Below are 24,221 nucleotides of genomic sequence, written 5' to 3' on the forward strand. Positions count from 1 at the left end.
CTTGCAGTAATGATGCAGTTGATAGCATGTGATCTAGGTGCCAAGCAAGCATTCAGCTTGGTTTCCTATGGATTACCTAACAACATACTTATGACTCACTGGTAGTAATAATCAATGCTCAAGGGACTAAAAAATATATTTGTTGGGTTGCTGACCTTCTAATAATGCAAAAATGATTAGACACACTAGCTCTAGACGTCATGGTAACTTGCTGACTTAAGTTGCTGAGATGACCTGCGGCAATATCATGCTATGCTTAGTAAGATCTCTACAAGCAATCACACTATTCAGTGGTAATACACAGTTAGGAAGAAGAGCTTATATATAACAGGCAATTATACTGGTTAATATAGGCAGAGTTATTATACAGAACAAGAGAAATTGTACTGTACAGTCAGTCAGTCAGTTTTGAAAAATAGAGACAGATCATATCACATATAGTGAAACCAGCCTCATGCTGACAGCACCGAAGCTCATCCCAACCCTCCTGGTCCCAATTGCAGGTTGGGGTAATAAGTAGAATAGTAAATAGTAAAAAGTAGCGCTGTAGTATGTTACACTATTGGTCCCAGCAAGAACTAGTATAATCTGCTTGGGCATGATGAAGCTTGTAAAACTATATGTGACAGCATGACCTCTGCTACCACAGCACTGGGGTCATGAGTTCCATGCCCGACCATGGCCTTATCTGTGTGGAGTCTGTATGTTCTCCCCGTGTTTGCGTGGGTTTCCTCCTGATGCTCCGGTTTACTCTCACACTCGGGAGGTTAATTGGCTGCTATTAAATTGATCTTAGTCTCTCTCTCTCTATTCTAGGGAATTTAGACTGTAATCTCCAATGGGGCAGGGACTGATGTGAGTTCTCTGTACAGCGCTGCGGAATTAGTGGTGTTATATAAAAACCTGATGATGATGATCATCATCAGCTATGATGCACCCTCATCTAAGACTAAGGGCTCCAGCCGCTCAGAAATGACCGATGTTAGGGCTGGGGGGTAGGCCGGCCGGCCGTCCCCCAGATTCAAAATCGCCAATGACGCGGCCGCATCCTGTGTCATGTGATGCGGCCGCCTCTGCGCGCCCCTGGGCTGAAATTGCCAGCCCGCGCCTGAAGGGCTCTACCTATTAAAATGTGGTGATAACGCTGATTTTCTATTGTCACAAAAATCACCCTTCGGCGCAATCTATCATTATGTGTGTATATATATATATATATATACACATACACACAAATTAAGTACACTTCATACCTGCCTCCATTCCTCAAAGCTTGCCTACAGACTGTGCTCTCCTGCAAAGACAGAGTTGCTTATGTAAGTCTTTACATTTAAAAAATAAAATAAAATCAGTATTTAAATAATAACATATCAGATTGATGCCTAGTATGAAGTCAATGTTATGAACACTACAGATGGAAAATTCTCTAAGAATAATTTTTTATTACAGCTTTTCATCAACAAACTGTGTCAACATGTCATGTCCTCAGAGAGTAAAGAATCACTAGGCACAAAAACATGTCCCCAGATAATTACTAGTTGGGTAAATTTGTGGCTACGCAACAAAATTGTGAACTTGACAGAACTAACATTTGCTAGTAAGGACGTTTCTAGGATCTAATTTATGATTATATGTAGATAATGCAGTGTTATGGATAAGCACTGACAACTGTATTTTTGCTATATATAAGCACAGTAACTGTATATATATATATATATATATATATATATATATATATATATATATATATATATATATATATATATATATAATATATATATATTGTGGCAACGGGAGTGGTTTGTCACAGGCCTCTTGGAGTGGAATTAGCTATAGAGCTAACAGTCTGCAGGTAAAAGGCTGCAAACCAGCTTCTATACTGGTGTAGCACTGTGCTTAAGTTCAGTAATGTACAGGTCAGAGACATGTGGTAAAGTAAATGTAAAAAAGTGATTTACTTGCATGCTTTAACGTGTTTGTATCCACAGAGCTGATAGGGGTGGCTGGGCTGATTAAGCGTTACAGAACACCTGAGGAGCTATCCTTTAAAGACAAGGTGGGAGTGTGTATTTAATCTTGAGTTGTACTATTGTTAGAGGTGACTGACGCTGAACTAGTTGGCCAGTCAGTAGGGAGCTGTACTGTGTCTAGTTAGTGTTTAGGGTCACCAGGAGGTGCAGGCAAAGGTAGTTGCTTGCTGGTGTCATTCTGACGGAAGTTGTGCAATTTATTGTGATGAAAACAATAAATATATTTGATTTATAAAAGAAGTTTTGTGTTGCTGATGTCTACTGGGTATTCTTGCAACAGAAGGTGACAAAAGTGCCAAGAGAAGGGTGCGGTTTTGTTACAATATATATATATATATATATATATATACAAATTATCGCTTTTGTCATTCCTATTTTTTAAAATTTTTCACCAGGACCAAATATTGCAAGGAGGCGTGAGAAATCGAATGAAAATCTCTGTCATAGGACTGCCCTCTAATTGGGGAAACCTGCATGGTGACATCCTTCTCCGGTACATACCAATTTTGATTGAAGACCTTTAATTCATACTTGCCTACTGACCCTGACTTTCCGGGAGGCTCCTGCATTTCGGGGAGTCCTCCCAGACTTCTGGAAGTGTAGGCAAACCTCCCGGATCCTAAAAAATGCCGAAATTCACTGCATTGAATATTGGGCCGCAGGGCTTAATCACGTCATTAAACCCTGCCCCCCGCTATTCAATGCAGTGAATATATTTATTTTATAGTGGGGGCGTGGCTATGCCCCCTCCCACGCCTGTCATGTGACCTGTCCTCCCGGAGGACAGAGTCACAAAGTCGGCAACTATGCTTTAATTCATTCACTTTGACTTCAATCTACCATTCACTTTGTGCTGCAATTGGGGTGTCAGGAATGTTCTCCTCTGGATATCCCGTTTGTCTGTAAGCACAGACAACATTTTCTGCTTGTCATCTTAAAGCGTCAGTACACTGATGTTTTAAGCTGGCAAATGGTTAAGTGAATGTCCCATTATAACCAATTTTAACAAATTTAAAGTGTTTGTAGAATTTGTTATTTACATGATCTATTAGTTTTTTGCCAATTTGATAAATTAAAGGTTATACTATCTCCTATTTACCCCCCCATCAATAATCTTATATGATTACTGCCACTTATATCTGCAAATCTGATCTTGTCTCTCTTCCAAAGACAAAACAATCTATGCCTGAGTCATTAAGGCACGCAAAAACTAAAGCGCTTTTTATTTATTTGTTTGTTTTTTAAAAACGCTCGTAATTCAGGCATACGCACGTCGGTATTCAAATAGAAGCAGGTCTTGTTGAATATGGGTCTAGGTACGCTCTGCTCTGACAGACACAATACACTACAGGATACGTCCAATACATATAGAGAATCTAAAGTTCCAGAAGAACACATAGAAAATAAAATTCAACTGCCATCATCTGTTAATAATAGTCATTAATGAAAACTATAAAAACTAAAAACTCCCTATTATTTTCAATTAAATACATTCATCATGATGTTATTAATGTCTACTGTACATAAGATGCCTTTTTACAGCTGCTCTTAATTGCAAACACATGTTCTATCAGGCATACGTGACTGTCATCACTATCACTTGGCAGATCCCATGTCTGAAGATTTGCTACTACTTGATTTGGCATCTGAGAAAGAAACTTGATCTTGCCCAGAGAGTGTTCGTCATTCTCTATAGCAATCCCTGGATTAGTCACAATGACATATTCAAATTACAACCACTGGTTGAGTTTAGTCCTGGTTCTCACCAACCTTAATATGAAACTGTATGCTATTAATGCTGTGCAATGTTGAAGGAATATGACATCATTTTATGATGGGCATAAAAAGACCAGGGGCTAGATTTACTAAACTGCGGGTTTGAAAAACTGGAGATGTTGCCTATGGCAACCAATCAGATTCTAGCTTTCATTTATTTAGTGCATTCTACAAAATGACAGTTAGAATCTGATTGGTTGCTATAGGCAACATCTCCACTTCTTCAAACCCGCAGTTTTTGTAAATCTAGCCCCAAAAGTTTGATCAGCACGATGGCTTAGTGGTTAGTACTTCTGCCTCACAGCCCTGGGGATCATGAGTTTGATTCCTAAACATGGCCTCATCTGTGTGGAGTTTGTATGTTCTCCCCGTGTTTGCGTGGGTTTCCTCCGGGTGCTCTGGTTTTCTCCCACACTCCAAAAATATACTAGTAGGTTAATTGGCTGCTATCAAATTGACCTTAGTCTCTCTCTGTCTGTGTGTGTGTATGTTAGGGAATTTAGACTAAGCTCCAATGGGGCAGGGACTGACAGCGCTGAGGAATTAGTGGTGCTACATAAATAACTGGTGATGATGATGAAGTTTGTTTGCAAAATAGGTGCACATAGACTCCCAAAGGCCCTCAGTCAAAAAATCCTATTTGTTAAACGGACGTCATAAAGATAAATAAAATATAACTTTTATCGACTTAATTAAAATACAACAGTAAATAAAAATAGCGAAATATAAAAGTGCTTGTGAATAAACAGAAAGTGATAATATTAAAAGCGCTGGATGCACTTACTATATGTCTCCTAAATAACTGAAATAACAATGTGAATGTTAAGTGCTTCTGAGTCCAATCTAAGCTTAAGCTATAGTTCCACTACTTCCTTGCTGCAAAAGGTACATAATCGCTTCCTCCATTAGATAGTAAATATAAAGCCTTAGGGGTACATTTTCTATACTGTGGGTTTGAAAAAGTGGAGATGTTGCCTATCAGATTCTAGTTGGACATTTAGTGCATTCTACAAAATGACAGCTAGAATCTGATTGGTTGCTACAGACATCTCCACTCTTTGAAACCCGCAGTTTAGTAAATATATACCCCTTAGTCTGACTTAGTTTTGCTCTTCTTAAACAGGTTCCTAATTTTCTGTATGGATTCCTTCTAGCGACTATTCTTTTATAAAAGCTGTCTGTCATGCACGTCACATATGGGGATTGAATTGCTATCTGCCTTTTAGTAGCTCCATACTAACTTTGGATTTAGGGAGCTTCTAAGTAAGTATCCTTCATCCCATGTGAACGCCAGACGTTGTATTGTATTTTAAATAAGTCAATAAAAGCTATATTTTGCTTATCTTTATGACTTCCGTTTAACAAATAAGATTTCTTGATTGAGGACCCTTGGGAGTCTAGGTGCACCTATTTTACAAACAAACTTCTAGGGCTAGATTTACTAAGCTGCGGGTTTGAAAAAGTGGGGATGTTGCCTATAGCAACCAATCAAATTCTAGCTATCATTTCATCATAGAAGGTATTAAATAAATGAAAGCTAGAATCTGATTGGTTGCTATAGGCAACATCCCCACTTTTTCAAACCCGCAGCTTAGTAAATTTAGCCCCTAGTCTTTTTATGCACATGTATAGTCAAGTTTTTTGGTTGCACCCCTTAAACAAATACTTAGAGGAATCTTGGGCAGATGTGAAAATAAGGGTAACGTCCCACAATCAGTGCGGCAGAGCAATTCTCTTATCATTTTATGATGTTTCGGACAATCTCATTTGACTTATTAAAAGAACACTCCAATCAAAAGACTGTGTTTATTGTCATCAACTGCACCAATCATTAGACACAGCAGTGTCCACCAACAGGCCCTCGCAGAAAACCATCACTCTGATAGCAGTTACATTAAAGGTCCATCTATAATGGAAATAGACAAAACTCCTTGAGGGCGGTGTGGCACATCAGGAGCCAACCAAAGCAAGCAGAAAAGAGAACCTAGGGAATATCCATTGAAATGACTCTCAAATGTGGACAGTAGCAATTATTTTCTAGGTGCATTGGACACCCAGCTACTGGGATGTGTCAAAATATTGCCTTGTGTTGTCTAGGCAGCTGTCTTTTAGGTCTATATAAGGCGTGTTGAATTTTGCTCACAAGCCAGCCCTTGCTAGATGCAAGTCCCTGTACCTGGGCGGTTAATGCATCTAATTTTAACTGCATTTTAATGGTGCTTGAAGCATATAGGTCAGTGTAGGACCTGGTTACAATGAGGTCCTATTGATGCTGGGATGAGGGCTTAAATGTTTGTCTGTTTTACCCAGTTTGTTTATTAGTTTACTGTGTTTGTCCCCAATTGTAAAGCGCTACGGAATATGTTGGCGCTATATAAATAAATGATGATGATGAAATGTTCTGATTAAAATATGAACTAATACCTCATGTTTTCATTTTGTTCGATACACACAAATATGTAGTGCTAAGGACAATCACCGGCAACAATTGTCTTTTTGTTTGGTATATATATATAGGACATTTATATTACTGTGCAGCTGGTACCATGTGTAATATGGGATTAACCAAGCGCTGGCTTGTATCTTCCTGCAAAGTGTCAAACCTGCATTTACATATTGTATTAGGTCTATATATCACTACCTATAATGATGCTTAGAGTAGCTTAAGACATTAAAACCTCAAGCACAGTAGACAACGGAATAATATCGTAATTAGAAAATTGCGGCATTCAAATAAATGAAGACAGGAGGGCAAGAATGACAATATGCCAGTTTCAAATAATCTTACTACAAAGATAGTATAAAAGTTTGGCATGCTCTGCAAACTGCAGAGTGTCTACAGAGTATCAACGATCTCTCTGATACTAGTTTTGGATATTGAATGTGTCTGAGAGGAATATTTACCCTTCTTTTGGATATAGGAGGTTACGCGGTTATCTTTTTTGTGCATATATGACTATAACAGTTTTTGTTTTTCTTGGCCTGTATCTTTGTTCCAGACCACTCATTATGTATTAATTTGTAGTAAATCTTTGTTATCACTGTATTGTATTTGACCTTTTTGCGCCAGGTAATACCGCACCTTGTTGTATTTTATAAATATTTGCACTTGTCTTAACAACTGGGTTGTCCAGTGATGTTCAGTGACCTATTGTATGATATTATTATTTTAATAGTGTCCAGAACATATTTATAATACTCATGCTGCTACTCTCATGGATTCTTGTGAGGGCTCAATCACACATATGCTCTTGGAAAATGATAAAAACTATAATGCCTGTTTTAGTGATGTTTTATAATGTGTTTTCCATGCAATTTTAATGCATCGCACCTCTATCGATTGAATATATTGTACTTGTAGAGATTGTTGATGCATGACAAAAAGGTTGTGCTGTTTTATGACAGTGTTAAATATTGCATTTTAAAACACAATGGTGTGTGAATTTATTTTAATGAACTTTGCACATTTTATGCACTTATTAATGTGTGAAATGTGCAAAAAAACAGGTAGGTGTAAACAGACCCTGACAGCAATGCTTTACAGCTTTTGTAGTTTAAATCTCACTTAATGAAATTTATATTTTGCATGAAATTCCTTAATATAGATACAAATGCATCTATCTATGTGCAGTTCTCTGGTTGAATATAATAAGTCACAAACAACCCACACAACGTATATCCTCTGAAGAAATTCTTTGCACTGCACAGTTTGAGTGGATGTATATTCATATATTTAATGACAAATAAAAAAACAATGTCTCTCAATTTCATACCAAACAATTACACCATAAATGAAAAGGATCCTATTACCTTACTACGTAAATGCAGACGTTTGTCAGAGAAAAAAGAGGAGGAAATAGAAAGGGGTGCAGAGGAAGAAGAAGATGAAGAACAGGAGTAACAAGAGGAAGAAAAAGGAAGAAAAGAAGCTGAAGAAATAAAGAAAAGTAAAAAGCGGAAGAAAGAAGAGGAAAAGGAAAAAGAAAGAAGAAAAAAGGAGAAAGAAAAAAATAAGAGGAAGTAGGAAGAAAAGGAAAGGAAGAGGATGACAAAAGGAAGAAGAGGAAAAATGACAATGTTTCTGATTATTAACGTAATTTTATCACAAAAGAAATGTTAGTAAGTTTATCTAATCAATTAAAAAAATGGAATTTATTTACAATATAACAACTTAAGTAAAAAAGGTGTATTCATCTTTTGATGATGAAACCAGGAACCGAGAATACATAACTTTTTCTTGCATAGACTGTCTGCCTCCCGCATAATAAGGGTCAATGGTTATAAAGGATACCATAGACTAACATTTGGAAGCTCAGAGGCAACTTGATATTATCAAATTCTATAGAAAACTGTAATCTGACCCCACCATTGAATGCCACAATTTGTTATTGGAGAAAGCTCTGGCTGAAGGTGCGAGATCTAGGGAAAAGAAGAACTTATTTATAACACATTCTTTTACTCCTACTTACTATCATTGTCTCAAACTGCAGAAATCATTCCACAGGGGAGGTTGATTATCTCAGTTGTAGTTTCAACTAACTCTAATCTGTTTTTATTGACTCTATTCTTCAAACTCATGTTTTATCCCTGAGATCATTCACTAAATATACTACAAGTTTCCTAAGACTCAACTCAATTACATGGAGAGATTCATATTGTTTTTCACTTGTGATGTACAATCATTATATGTCAATATTTTGCACAAAAATATATTGAGGCGATATAAAGCTATCCTATATCTGATGGTAAACTCTCAGGGGTATAGCGTGAGCTTATTCTTTACCTATTGAAATCATTCTGGCACATAATTATTTTACGCATAAATCTTTCTTTTATTTAACGACTCTTGGTAAGGCCATGGGCACAAGCTTTGCTCCCAGCTTTGCTACTTTATATATGTGGTACTTTAAAGATCGTTTTACATGGGGTCTCCCATTTTGGAGCAAATCTACAATCTAGTGCTCTATGGCTATTACACGGATTACTTATTACTTGTTTTTAGTTTGGAATGGGGACACTACTTGACACTATTATTAATTAACTTAATACTAATGATTATAATCTCAAATTCACCTATACTTGTCACCCCACACAGGTTAATTGCCTAGATAACACAGTCTCAGTCAAAGAAATTATTATTTAAACTGAAACTTTCCAAAAATAAGTGAATTCAAATAATTATTTAAATTATAAAAGTTGTCACTATCGGCCTTGGAAGGACAATATTCTCAGGAATTATAAGATGGTAGAGACTTTTTTTAAACAACCAGTCTATTATTATCTTTTAAAGAGAAAGGCTATACCGAAGACATTCTCACAGAAGAATTGGAAGAAGCCCTTAAGACTGATAGGAATTCTTTACTATTGAAGAATAACTCTGATAGAATAAAGCCCAGTATTTCAGTTTACAATAGATCATTTTTTTTGTGTGGAAACATAGGGCCTGATTCATTAAGGAAAATAAAACAAAAAATATGAGTAACTTTGAACCTCGGCAAAACCATATAGCACTGGAGTGAGAGGTAAATTTAAAATGTGGGGACAGATTTATAGTTGGGGTAGGACATGTCCTAGATCAACTTTAAATTTCAGTGTAAAAATAAAGCTATCAATTATTTTTGTGCTAGATGAAAAAGCAGCCAGTATTTTCTTTATGTGCAAAATAATAAACAAATTTGCCCCCGTTGCATTGTAACATGGTTTGTCCCAGAGAAAATGTACTCCTTTTTTTGCCTTACTTTCCTAATGACTCAGGCCCTATATCATTAGTATAAAAAATGGTTAAAAAATTTTGGCTTTTTTTTTTTTTTGTTTTTATTTCTTTCTTTATTCATATGATTTGATTTTTATGTTTATATTTTTATTGTTTGATCAATTGTTTTTTTTTGCTTTTTCTAATTATTATATCTAATTATTTGCTTTGAAGGTTCAATTATTAAGTGAGAGACAGTCATCACTGCTCTGTGAGGTGTAAACAGTATAATGTATGACTGCAGTATAAGGTGGTAAACAGAAAGCTGCATCACTGCTCTGTGGGAAGGTAACTAGAATGATGATTCACTGCTCTGAGATGTAGTAAACAGAAATTTGCATCACTGCTCAGTGGGTTGGCAACCAGAATGCCGCCACTCTGCACTATGGGGTGGTAACCAGAATTATACATCTTTGCTCTGTGGTATGGTAAAAAGAAATCTGCATTACCGCTCTATGGGGCAGTAAATATTCTGCATCACTGCTGTGTGAGGTGATAAGCAAAATGTTGCTTTGTGAAATGGTAAACAGAATGCCGCATCACTGCTTTGTCAGGTGGTAAACAGAATGCTGCATCACTGCTTTGTCAGGTGGTAAACAGAATGCCGCATCACTGCTTTGTCAGGTGGTAAACAGAATGCCACATCACTGCTTTGTCAGGTGGTAAACAGAATGCCACATCACTGCTTTGTCAGGTGGTAAACAGAATGCCACATCACTGCTTTGTCAGGTGGTAAACAGAATGCCACATCACTGCTTTGTCAGGTGGTAAACAGAATGCCACATCACTGCTTTGTCAGGTGGTAAACAGAATGCTGCATCACTGCTTTGTGATGTGGTAAACAGAACAAAGCACCACTGCTTCGAGAAGTGGTAAACAGAATGCTGCACCACTGCTTTGTGAAGTAGTAAACATAATGCCGCATCACTGCTTTGTGAGGTGGTAAACAGAATGCTGCATCACTGCTTTGTGAGGTGGTAAACAGAACGCTGCATCACTGCTTTGTGAGGTGGTAAACAGAATGCTGCATCACTGCTTTGTGAACTGGTAAACAGAATACCGTATTACTGCTTTGTGAAGTGGTAAACAGCATGCTGCATCACTGCTTTGTGAAGTGGTAAACAGAATGCTGCATCACTGCTTTGTGAGGTGGTAAACAGAATGCTGTGTCACTGCTTTGTGAAATGGTAAACAGAATGCTGTACCACTGCTTTGTGAGGTGGTAAACAGAATGCTGCATCACTGCTTTGTGAAGTGGCAAACAGAATGCCGCATCACTGCTTTGTGAAGTGGTAAACAGAATGCTGCATCACTGCTTTGTGAGGTGGTAAACAGAATGCTGCATCACTGCTTTGTGAAATGCTAAACAGAATGCTGTATCACTGCTTTGTGAGGTGGTAAACAGAATGCTGTATCACTGCTTTGCGAGGTGGTAAACAGAATGCTGCATCACTGCTTTGTGAGGTGGTAAACAGAATGCTGCATCACTGCTTTGTGAAATGGTAAACAGAATGCTGTATCACTGCTTTGTGAGGTGGTAAACAGAATGCTGCATCACTGCTTTGTGAGGTATTAAACAGAATGCTGCATCACTGCTTTGTGAAATGGTAAACAGAATGCTGCATCACTGCTTTGTAAAGTGGCAAACAGAATGCTGCATTACTGCTTTGTGAGGTGGTAAACAGAATGCTGCATCACTGCTTTGTGAAATGGTAAACAGAATGCTGTATCACTGCTTTGTGAGGTGGTAAACAGAATGCTGCATCACTGCTTTGTGAGGTGGTAAACAGAATGCTGCATCACTGCTTTGTGAAGTAGTAAACAGAATGCTGCATCACTGCTTTGCAAAGTGGCAAACAGAATGCTGCATTACTGCTTTGTGAGGTGGTAAACAGAATGCAGCATCACTGCTTTGTGAGGTGGTAAACAGTATACTGCATCACTGCTTTGTGAGGTGGTAAACAGTATACTGCATCACTGCTTTGTGAGGTGGTAAACAGTATACTGCATCACTGCTTTGTGAGGTGGTAAACAGAATGCCGCATCACTGCTTTGTGAGGTGGTTAACAGTATACTGCATCACTGCTTTGTGAAGTGGTAAACAAAATGCTGCATCACTGCTTTGTGAGGTGGTAAACGGTATACTGCATCACTGCTTTGTGAGATGGTAAACTGGATGAGGAATCACTGTACAGTAGCAACGGCGTTTGGGGATTATTTCAATAGCGTGCAAGGGACTAGCCGTGAGTATTCTGATTTGTTTTATTTGTTTTTTTATTTTCTCCAACCACTGGGCTTTTATGTGGTACAGCTATTATTTATTCATTTTTTTTACCAATGAGATTTAATCCGTGCAGCCTCAAGACATGACCTTCATACTGCTTTGCCTTTAAGCCAGGATCTAAAGAATTATAGATCAATATGTTAAGAGATAATGTGTTGCAACAAACGGATGTCAAGGTAGAGCATAAGAAATGTGATATTTTACATCCTAAGACTAGTGCCAAAAATAAAAATGATTGGCATAGGATATATGATTTATGTAAGATGTAGAACTGGAAGAGCGTTTGCAAATTTCATGCATTGTAAATAGCAGAAAAACAAAATACAATTATTATTACATTTAAATTAAAAAAAGTGATTTGTATTTTCTCTTGTTACCCTTCCAAGTGTTTTGTTAGTAATGGACAGATTTATAGATGGCAAAATAGCCACTTTAGCATATAGACATATAGCAAATACTACTAACTGTCTCAAATAGGGAAATAAAGGGTGACTGTGTTGGAAGTCCTCACCATTTTACCAGCTCTGCTGCAATTAATAACAAATTAAATTATGTAAATACTTTATCATCCTAGCTGGTGGAAGTTCTCCTATTTGCTGTATGAATGGGACATGTTGTTTTGAGAAGGGATTCAACATCCATTTTAATATAGGAAAATAGATTTGGGTGAACATCATAATCCTTTCAAGAAAGAAGGTGGTTTACACATTTGGGACCAGATCCATTTTCATGGTTTTACACTGCATCATGTTTACTCGGGAATTACTTTCAAATTCCTTGTTGTACCCAACTAAATTCTATATTGCTTTTTTGGGGCAGATAAGGGTAACATATATTTGTCTACTTCTCCCTAGTGCAGGTATACCAAATATGTGTACTTTTAATACGGGTCTTTGGTAGTTATAGGAACAGAACTGGGATATGTTAGAGCTTTTTGTTTTACTTTTCTTAAACCAGGAGAGGCCTTTAAGATTTATCAGCGATTCCAATAGGTCACCCCTATTTTTACTACTAATAGAATCAATGAAAGCTGGATGTATTAGCAACTACAATAACTGCTAATATTAGATTCATGTCAGCATGGATCTAATAGTAATACTTTGCATGGGACAACTTATTCAGCTTTCTGTCCTGAAGGAAATACTTTTTTGCATGTTTTGTACACTAGCCACCATAAAGGTTTCTGTTTTGTATACTGGTCTCCACAGTCTACTCCCAGAACGGGGTATGTGCTTATTTGCCCCCAGACTAGGCTCTGCTTTTTATACCAGGATGGACTCAGCTTTGTATACCAACTACCTGGGCTTTTATTTGCATAATGATCACCAGAATATGCTTCATTGTATACTGTTACTGAACGGTGGCCTTTGTATTATAATAACAATATAGGCCCTGCTTTGTATCCTGACTAGCAGTATTGATTCTGCTCAACAGAAGGGACTGCTCACTAGAACAGGCCCTGATTTGTATTCAGATTATCAGAATGGTCTTTACTTTGTATCCTGATAACAATAATGGTCACTGCTTTCTATTGTGGTCAGCAAAATGGGTTCTACTTTATATACTAAGTTTTGATCAGTAGCCAACAGATGGATTCTGTTTTACATACTGATCACCAAATGGGTAGTGCTTTGAATACAGGAAGCCAAAATAGGCTGTTTTAAATACTTGCCACCAGACTGATATTTGCATTGGTCATCTGATTTGACTCTATGATGTATAAAGGTCATCAAATGTGTAACATGCCAAAAATTGAGTATAACATGCCGGACACTCGTGAGTACAATATGTTGGGCAGTAATTATTACTATTATTATTATCCTTTATTTATAAAGCACTGACATATTACACAGCGGTGTACATTTAGGGGATCAAAATATTAACAAAATAGAGACAATTATATCAAACAGAAGGTAAAAATAACCCTACCTAAAGGAGCTTACAATTTCAGAGTTGTGAGGAACAACTGATATATAAGCTAGCGCAATAACAATTGTAAATGCTGGTGGGAAGTAATGAGTATAATATACTGGATAATGCTTGATATACTGTGTTGGGTACTGTTGGATGTAATATGTCATGTTACTGTACTGTTCATTGCATACATGTGTATTTAATCACTTTATAATAATATACTTCCCGCTGATAGCAAAATTGCAAGCCCCTCCGGTCCCCTCTTTTATTATGCAGAAAAAAGGTTCCTTGCAAATTTTTAGCAAATGTTTTCAACATGTTATTCAGGGGCGCACGCAGGATTGTCAGGGGGGGTTCCCCCCCTGACCAAAAAAACCACATAAACACCAATACACGCGAGAGAGCTGCTGGGCATGCGACAGCGCATGCGCAGCAGCTCCATTTCGGCAGCAAGCATTGTACTATACAGCAGCCGCGGCGCTGTCAAAGAAGCGTCCGCAGCGGTGCTGTATACAATACAGCACAACCGCGGACGCTTCTTTGACAGCGCCGCGGCTGCTATATAGTACAGTGCCGCTATGGTTGGCACTTAGTTAGCGGAGGGAGGGGTTTCTGGAGACCCAGAAACCCCCCCTGCATGCGCCACTGTTATTCGTGGTGCATCATATTGATTATGCCACCAGTGTAAAGCCACAGGTTCTTGCTACAACATGGGCCTTTGGTTTAAACCACACGAAATCGGCTCTGCACATTCCGAAGTCAACAAGGAACGGATCTAAAGATACAGGAGTTGTTCACTACGGGTGTATGTTCATTCTGCTCTACTAAACCAGACACTGCAGGATACGTACAATACCAATGTGGAACATAACGTCTCAAAAGAACGCACAGAAAAAAAATATTAAGCAATTAATGTTACCTGTCAATAATATCGCCATTTATGATTATACATGGAAATTTTAAAAAACACAGGGTTTTTTAAAATATTTTTTTCCCCTTGGAAAAACATTTACTAAGCTATTTTCTATTGTACATAACAGATGAAAATATTTAGTTGAACATATGAATCTTTCAGAATAAGCCGGTAAACTGAAGGGAGGTCTGAAAATATATAATGTACGTATCAGACATGTTTACAAACAACTGGTGTAAACTATAGGCTGTATGGTATAAGAAATTATTTATCTCTGTATTATTTATCTGTCAATCACTCGCTGCAGTCATCAATCAACCATTATACTTTAAAGAATATGTAACATGTAAAAGTCATGTTAACAAAGAAAACACTGTAATAAACTATCAATTAGGTTACAGGCAACACTGAGCATTAGATTATAACCAGAATAATTATGTAGACCACATTAAATGTATAATTTATTAATTCACATAATCAAAAGATCTATTGTTTCGTCATATTTTTGAAGGTATCACCTGTTTGTTCACACATTACAGGTTTCAACTGACCGTTTAAGTCATCAGACATTCCACCCATTGTTCCCAGGTCTAGCACCTCTTACTAGCATTTAAGAACCTAAGGGGCATATTCAATTAGCTTTCCGGTCCGCGGTAATGCGCGTTACCGCGGAACCTGCGCAGTATTGCCGGTGATACGGTACCGCAATAACGCAGATTTTTGTACGCAACCCTATGGGGTGCGAACGAAAATCCACGTTATTGCGGTACCGTGGATTGACTTCGCGGCCCGTTCCAGCACGATCCCGCGGACCGGAAAGCTAATTGAATATGCCCCTAAGAGTAACAATGGGAAGCACAAAACCAAATACCTTCACACTGGATGTCACTTACCTAGGTAGAGGGAAGCATTGTCCTTCTTGACGTTGTCATCTAAGTAAGTTGGACCCAGCGTGTATATGGGTGTGGATCCCATGCCAATGAGGATCTGAGCACAGATGAATAAAGCTACATAAAGGGAATGGTCTTTCCCACCCGAGTCTCCGGGACACACTGATGAATCTAAGGGATCTTTGGCAGTAGTGTTGCCATTCATGCACAACCCTTCATTTGAAATGGAAGAGTTCAGTTCCTGAATTTGATATGGTGGAGAAATAAAATGAGGTAAAGAGAACAGAGCTGCTCCCACAGCAATAAACAAGCCACCTACTGCAAGCCAACGTGGTCTACGTCCTCTTCCACCAAAGTAGCTGATGAAGACCACCACTAACAGACTACCAATATCGAAACAGCTCACCAAAAGTCCAGACTCGGAACTCTTCAGACTAAACCTTCTTTCAATTGTGGTAATCACACTGCTCAAATAACCAGACACCATTAATGATTGGATGAAAGTCAATAAGGACATGCAGACAAGGAAACATCGGGAATCTGTTAATGCTATGCCAAGAAACCGACTGCTTTTTATTGTAGAAAGTGTCACTGACTGAGAAATGCCCTTTTTATTGTTAGTGGTACTATTGCATTCTGCTCTGTCTGTGTTTCCTGTACCTAGAAAACCAGATGCTGTGAAAGAAAAGATTGTCTTAGTGGAAGGTGCGCTGCTTTGAGAAGATAGGTTCCTGTGATGGCCATTTTTAAGGTCCGCGCCTCTTCGATAACTATGCAAAAAACTTCTTCTTGCTCCAATGACTGCGGTTTGTGATGTATCTACTACCTCTGGCTGAAATTCTTGAAAGTTTGCCTTACAACAACCGTTTAAGATAGGCAAACTTAGCGACCTGTAACTGTCAATTTTGTCCATGGGTTCTGTTGTTTGCCCTTCTTGATTGCCCTCAGAGTGATAAGTTACACTGAATAACTGCAGATTAGGGTCTTCTAAAGCCATGGTCAGGAAATATTCCTTTAACAATGTGATAAAATGTCAAACTATATAAAAATGTACCAAAAGCCATACGTCATAATCGAATCCATTTCATATTACTATCCATTTGGTTTTTACGGTCTATAGAAAATCAGAGATTCTGCAGTGATTTTCTACTGTGCATAAATGCATTAGTATGAACTTAATAGTCTTTCCAATAAATGTCTGCTGTATTAACAGAAAAACAGCCGAGCAGCTGTTCCTGTACTGATTCCCTGTAAACTGTTCCATCCGGATAAGATGTTGATCAACAAAGAAGAGGCATTAGAAAAGATGAGGCCTCAGCGTGTGCTATAGTACATTGCCATTGTGCAATCTCCATCATCTTTTACAGCCCTGGTTCCACCACAGACAGCAGTTCTTTCGTCCCCATTGTCTTCAGTAAATGTCTCCACTGGCAATTATGCTGATCTGTAATGCAGAGAGAGAGAAAGCAAAGAAGGTCAGCACACTGCTTCTGTCAGCAAAGTACGGCTACGGCTTAAGGGAAACTTAAATGGTACTAGTGCACACTCTCATTTATCTTACTTTATTCTCCCTCATCCTATGTCTCCGTGATTTTCCACAATATCTCCATACTGCTCCATGTGCTGTCAAAATAAACTAAAATATATATATATATATATATATATATATATATATATATATATATATATAACTATATACAATTGTCTTTTTGTTCTGTATACATATATGGCCATTTATATTTCCACGCTGATAGTAGCATATAAAGTATGGGATATACTGTGTGGGCTTAGTGTTTTCTCTGCTTTTGTCTCAAAATATTGCCTTTTGTTGTCATAGCAGCTGTCCATCAAGCCTATTTAAGGCACATTTGGGTGTGGTTCACAAGCCATACCTTGCTAGATGTAAACCCCTATATCTGGGAGGTGAGTGCATCTGATTTTAACTGCATTTTAATGGTGTTTAAAGCATATAGGTCAGTGTAGGACCAGCATATAACGAGGTGGCCTTGACGTTGGGATGCAGACTTAAATGTTTTGATCAAAATATGAACTAATACCTCAAGATTTCATTTTGCTAGATACACAGATATGCAGTGTTAAGGACAAATGCTGACAACTATCTATATATATATATATATATATATATATATATATATATATATATATATATATATATCTATAGATAGATAGATAGATAGATATAGATATATACACACATAAATAATGGTTGAAGTAGGCTGGTATGGAGAGGTATACCACACCGCCACTTCTCCAACTGCTTTCATTTTCACTTCCAAATTTACGTACATAAGGTATTTCTATGAACTCTATGGTGAGCTCTAATGTATTGAGGTCCAGTAGTGGGCTGGCGCGTTTCATGTTTAAATTTTGGCAATTACGTTAATGATAACTCCGCATAAATGAGAGAAGATCATTACATAATCATCACGCGAAAACATAACACAAAAGGCTACTATGGAACCTCGCGGCTAATTAACTCGCCCCCTATATATACTGTTCTGGATTCTCTTAAAAGACAGTGGCTTGTATTTACTAGCTAGCAGAATTCCAAATTTCAAGTATCATTGCTTCTTGATGTCTCTACCAAATATTGACCAGTAGAGCTGTGTGGTCCCCCGCACAAGCTTAAAGGAGCCTTCACAAGGATGAAGATCTGCCCAATTGCTCAATACATTGTCCTATTTAATGATAACTTTTTCATATATCAGTTAATGTTATAAAATCAAACCTTTCTAGTGTATACAATTTTGCCAGGTATTCTTCATTTTGTGGGCTAAACCAGTATATGATGAGAATGTAGTCTACCAATTCACGAGGAACCAGTGGTTCATTAATAGTTGCCCATGAGATGCTTAGTGATGTCACCTGTCCCTAGTGATGTGTAGATATACGTGAATAGATTCAGCATTGATTTACCCATATCCGGGTCAGCAAACTAATCTGCCAACACTTCAAAACTTGGTCCCCTTTCACTCAGCAACGTTTGCTATTTCAGTACAGACTACTGACAATGAGGCACGACTCTATAGTTTGGGCAAATGTGACAACAGTGGCACTGACAAGTTCAACAATGCTGCATAAAATCAGCAAGATAACGTGAAAATTAAGCATAAAAGCACAGTGCGTGGAGAGCAAAATAGTCTGGGGGAGGACACTAAGGAGGACACTCTGCACTCTGTGCAATCCAATTCTATTGTCACTGCCATAATGTTTGCAGAGTTAATTAAGGTGTTCTCAGGGTCAGGATATCTAATTCTGTTTCTATGGTGACACTATAATAATCATTAAATATCATCAAACTTAGATTTCTTCCTATATATATATATATATATATATATATATATATAATATATAATATATGTGGGCAGCTTCTAAAATAGATATCAATTCTATTAATGGAAATATAAAAAGAGATATATTCTTATTTTTAGTGTTTTGGGGGTTTGATTTTATGTCTTGACTGAAGTATAGTACAAAACTAGTGATTGTTGCACAAATTTACCCCTAGTAAGCTGTATATTTCATCCAATCAAAAGCAAAGTGAACAAGTCGTAAGTGCATTATGTGTTTAGCACTGTGGGGAGCTTCTTGTTCAATTTTTTATCTCATGCCCAGACCTATAGATCTATTCCTAGAAATCCATACCCATATCAATAAAGATCAAACTCTTAAACAGGGACTCAAACGTTCTATTCCTCTGCCCCTGTAGTTTGAACAACAAGAGAGGTCTAAAAAGTGCAAAATGGCCGCTCTGTAGCACAAAAGCACATTTGGAACTGTGTGCCTAAATTATTGTTGTGGAACATAGTTTATAGAACAAGATGGGCGCATTTGTGGAGGAGTGGTAGTTTACACAGGCAGAGGGGACTTAGGTGGAGTGGCAGAGTTAGGCTTTTGGGTATGGAGTGACGCATTGGTGGCCTCATTGTACAGAGCAGTGCAGAAACAACATTTCCCTTTCTGTAGAGAAGTAACTGTAATCAGATAAAGGGGTAGAGAGGGTGCATTAGTGATGTTCTTTACTTATCTGTATGGCCACTTCAACTAATCTCAGAGTTGGGAGATATTGGTGTCACAATCTGCCTCCAGCTACACTGCAGCATCTTCTATATAGATGCAACTTTGCCTTCTGCAGATTCTGTCCGCAAGGGGTTAACTCCTCATTGTTGAATGTTGATCTCAATCACCTGTGGCTAGCCTTTAAGAGACTGCCATTCCCTGCAATCTGAGCCAGTTCATCAATTGCCATTGCTGCTGCTGGTTTCTCTGTACATTCTTGTGACCTGATCCTGACCTGCTTCCTGGTATTGAATCCTACTAGTCCCATCATTTTGCACAGTCTCTTGTGGCCTAGACCCCGGCTTCGTTTTGACCTTGCTCTTGCTCATTCCCTGGCATTGTGGATTTATTTACTTCTAACCCTTGGCCGGACTGACCCTCTGTTTGCCTGACACCCGTAGAGCAACCAGTGCCTTGCGCATCCCGGCTAAACCTGAATCCTGTCACCCGTGGTTTTATCCAGTGTCTCCTGATTCCCCTGCATCTCCATCCTCAGCGCCTGACCTAGTAAACCTGCTACTCTGTGCTGCAGTTCTCCCTCTGTGTCTAGGAGCCTACATTTATCCTTATACCTGCCCTACCATTCCTGCTATCTTGAATCTACTGTCCCTAAGAACTGAGTTTATTTAAACTATTGATTGCACCTATTGCTCCCTGTGTAACCATGTTTTCAATAAAGACATTGGGCCTGATTTATTAAGAAAAGTAAAGCAAAAAAAATGAGCAACTTTGAACTTTGGCAAAACCATGTTACAGTGCAAATGAGTTTACTATTTTGCATATAAGCATAAGCAAAATACTGGCTGTTTTTTCAAGTAGAACGCAAATACTTGATAGCTTTATTTTTACACTGACATTAAAAGTTGATCTAGGACATGTAAATCTATAGATCTGTTCTCACATTTTGAATATACCTCCCCCTCCAATACAACATGGTTTTGCAAAAGTTACTCATTTTTTTGCCTCACTTTCCTTAATGAATAAGGCCCATTCTGTTTTCATTACCATAACTCTCCATAGTATTCATGATGGGAATTCTCACAATCGGATCTGGTTCTATACTTTAATTATAAGCCATTTTCACCACTAGGCACACTATGAACAATATAAAAAAAACATACAAACAACAAAAGATCCGCACACTCAGGAATTCGGCTCAGTTAAAATTCCGCTTTATTTTACAAATTGCAAAGAGTCAAATTACAAAAGTACGTAACACATTTCGGGATTACATCATACTCCCTTCATCAGATAAACTTAGTGCATAAAATGCTGTACTTTTTACACAACATTACAGCAATCACAGTGTTCCACTAAGGTTATGTGTTTATTATTTATTCAAGCACCTGAGAGTGAAACTATTACCCTTATTTGGCCTTTCAATTACTTTCAGGCCATTTAAAAGGAAAAGACCATACTTCATACAGCTACCATAATAATATATCCATATCTATAGTTAACATTTTAGAGAATGTATAAGTGATAGCTAGAATCTGATTGGTTGCTATGGGCAACACCTCCACTTTTCCATTTTAAACGGTTTGATAAATTTACCTTATGGGGTGAACAATTATTCATTCAGGGGATACTCGCTCACAATTCCTAGGGCACCAATCCTAAGCACTTGGAGAACAAACTGTTTACCGGTGTAATTGGAATTTATGTGGGATTCAAATAAATGACCAGTGAGTAATGTAAAAGGAAAAAAAACATATTAAGGAAAAAAGAAAAATTCTTATGTTGGGAAATATACAGTGACCCCCTATGTAACACCACCCTAATTTATTGTACCTTCAGGCTTTGGATCGTGTAACACACATACACACTCTTATATTGGAAAAACTAGGTGAGCTTTTCACAGATGGTTAATATTATCTTTTGCACCAACACATTTTGAATAAGAGAATTAGATTTGCTTTCACCATAGAATGATGATCAGTTATCAGGGAAACAAACATAACTATATAACTTTGCTAATACATCTACAATCAAGGTGATGATTGCTGCACAGCACACAAGTATGATGGCTACAGCATAATAATAGTCACGTGTCAGTGTACAGTATAGTATGCTAAGTAGTTATGACAAAAGTGGCATCTCTTCCATTAAAAAGGGAATCCCACTTTCAGGCAACAGTATCTTCCAGCTTTGTTTATTTACATTGCTGACAACAGATCTGCTACGTATATAGAATTGTATCCGGTGCATAGACCCGAGCTTGTAAATGTATTCAATGATAATAAAAATTAACAAAACTGCAGGAAGATAATGTAATGTAATCTGCATGTAGTGTTCCCCTTTTACATATGTACGCTCTCTATTGTTCAGCGGAAAAGAAAAGGTCTTCATGCATACCATCCCTATAGATATCCACACTTGGAATCACATTCAGTTATGTACAAGGTTAAAATCTTCCACTGGCTTTAAACATACACTGCTACACTTGAGTTGGCCCGTATAAAATCAAATAAAGGTATAGCTAAGGTAAAGGCCATATATGAGGCTGAACAGCAGCATGAAAGCACCAAGATTTTAGTTACCATATGCAAAAATGGGCAATAAAGAGAGAATACAAAGTTAGCAATACATTACAATACACATTATTACTATTTCTACATAATACATCAGGCATCTGGCAATGTTATTCCAGTTACTATGTCGTAAGCTTCCAAAATAAGAGCAGTAGATAATTTTAGCCAGCAAGTGTTTTTGTTTTTAAATACAGCAGACTGATTTATTTTTATTCCAACTTGAAAGTTAGGACCAAGGAGACCATATTAAATGTTTTGACAGGTGTTGCAAAGGAGATTTATTTTAGTGCTAGGACATACCAAGAAGGAGAGAGTAATCTAATAATGTGCAAATGCACTTAATGTATTCAGGGAAGCCACAGGGTTATTGAAGATAGATCTGGTGAGGTACGTTACATTATGGTAAAGGAATCAAACACAATACTGCTATGCATTATTGTAAGACTTTAATAAGTGATGGCATGAAATATAGGGTACATTATTATTGCTGCTCAGTGCAGAATATCAAGAGGTCTGTAAAATCTCATCTGCTGTTGGGTGCCCAAAGTACTCTTACTGTAAAGTGCCCAGTCAGATAATGGATGGCAGTAAAGCCCACCAGTATCAGGGCATTCCTCCCTTGCTCCCCTTTGTTTCATGCTCTCTGTAATCCCATCCTCTGCTTGTGCCTTTGTTCCATTCCCCTTGCTGCCTTTAGTACTGAGAGGTAGGAAAAGATGCACCATTTGGGGCAGAACTACTCAGCAAACCAGATCTCAGACATAACAGTACTTCACAATTTAGTTAATGGGCAGTCTAAGGTAAGGGATAGCAGATATGAATCAGAGCTTAGGCACTCACAGTGTCTTCCTGTGTGTCTTCATTCACCATGCGTGCTTTCCTGGACAGGAGGTTTTTCTATAGGGGAAAAGATGAAGCCTGCCGCTGATCTGTGGTGTCCCCCTGTCCTTGGTCCCGTTATCCACTAGACATGAGGGATCTCCCTGTCCGGGCAGACATCCACTCTTCAGCCTCTCAGTCTGCTCCAGTGGGATACAAGGGGCAAGCGCAGCTCAGGCAGCTAACCAGATAGAGGAGAGAAGAGACTGCTAGCCAATCAGCTCCCGGCGTCTCCATTGTCCGTCTGTTCGTTCTACCCCTCCCCACCTGCTGAAAGCGCCGCCTTTTGTGGTGTTCACTGTTCATGACTGACTGCAGAATGTGAATGACAGTGACTGAGGTCCCCTGGGTGTATACCTTACCGGGGACATTCAGATATCTGTCTGTGGGTTATTCACTAGTCTTGGCAACTCAAGTTGCAATAAGGTCATTAAGATAAAGTCTTTATTTTATTTGCTCTATTGTATAATGCGTAAAATCTAATAAAAATGGTGTTATATTTAAGGGAGAGTTGCTGTAATTCCTTTGTGCTTCTTTTTATTTTGTTTTAATTCAGGACGTGTGGTAGAGCAAATGTTTGCCAAATTAGAATATACTAAAAGTGACATTTTTCTGTCATACAAACATTTTTGTTTTATTCTATGCTTTCAATGTAGGGTGAAAAAGTAAATTTACACAAGGGCAAAAAATGCATTATTTTGCACAAATGCACCTATATATCCACCAAGTGCATAAAAAGAGCATAGGCAGTTTTTTCTTTCGGAAAATCCCTTGTTCAAACGTTCTGTACAATGACTGTCAGGATTGTGGGTTGGACTTCAAGGAGGGAATTCAATTCCCCCCGAAGTACCGCCCTGTTATAGATATTACCGTTATTACAGTAATATTAACCAGGCAAAAAGCCAGCATTAGAACTACCTTAATAACGGTAATTACACGCACTATTACCGTAATAATGGTAATAGTGTTAGCGCGGCGGTACTTCGGGGGCAATTGAATTCCCCCCCAAGTGTGAATGGCAGGGAAAATGACACTTGAGGGCTCGTCCTGATATTAAGCACTGGGAAAATGGGTAAAAACAAATGAAAACCAACGCTCTTTATAGTCGTGCTCTAGTGATGTGTTTTCTACGTTTTCTTTTTTTCGTGCGTCGCTCGTTTATCAGTACAGTCTAT

At 38.1% G+C, this 24,221-nt stretch overlaps 1 protein-coding gene across 1 annotated transcript in view; it reads right to left on the reverse strand.

Moving 5' to 3' along the window:
* The window catches only part of SLCO5A1 (solute carrier organic anion transporter family member 5A1), a 74,882-nt gene extending 51,665 nt beyond the window's left edge, over positions 1-23,217 (reverse strand). Inside the window, exons 1-2 of the mRNA XM_075213623.1 lie at positions 23,008-23,217; positions 15,560-17,000 (exon numbers count right to left, since the gene is read on the reverse strand). Coding sequence (XP_075069724.1) covers positions 15,560-16,553 — 994 coding nt within the window. The 5' untranslated portion in view covers positions 16,554-17,000; positions 23,008-23,217. The remainder of the gene's footprint in view (positions 1-15,559; positions 17,001-23,007) is intronic.
* Positions 23,218-24,221: the final 1,004 nt, after the last annotated feature.

This window comes from Mixophyes fleayi, chromosome 5 (genome assembly GCF_038048845.1).
Source record: "Mixophyes fleayi isolate aMixFle1 chromosome 5, aMixFle1.hap1, whole genome shotgun sequence".
NCBI lineage: Eukaryota > Metazoa > Chordata > Amphibia > Anura > Limnodynastidae > Mixophyes > Mixophyes fleayi.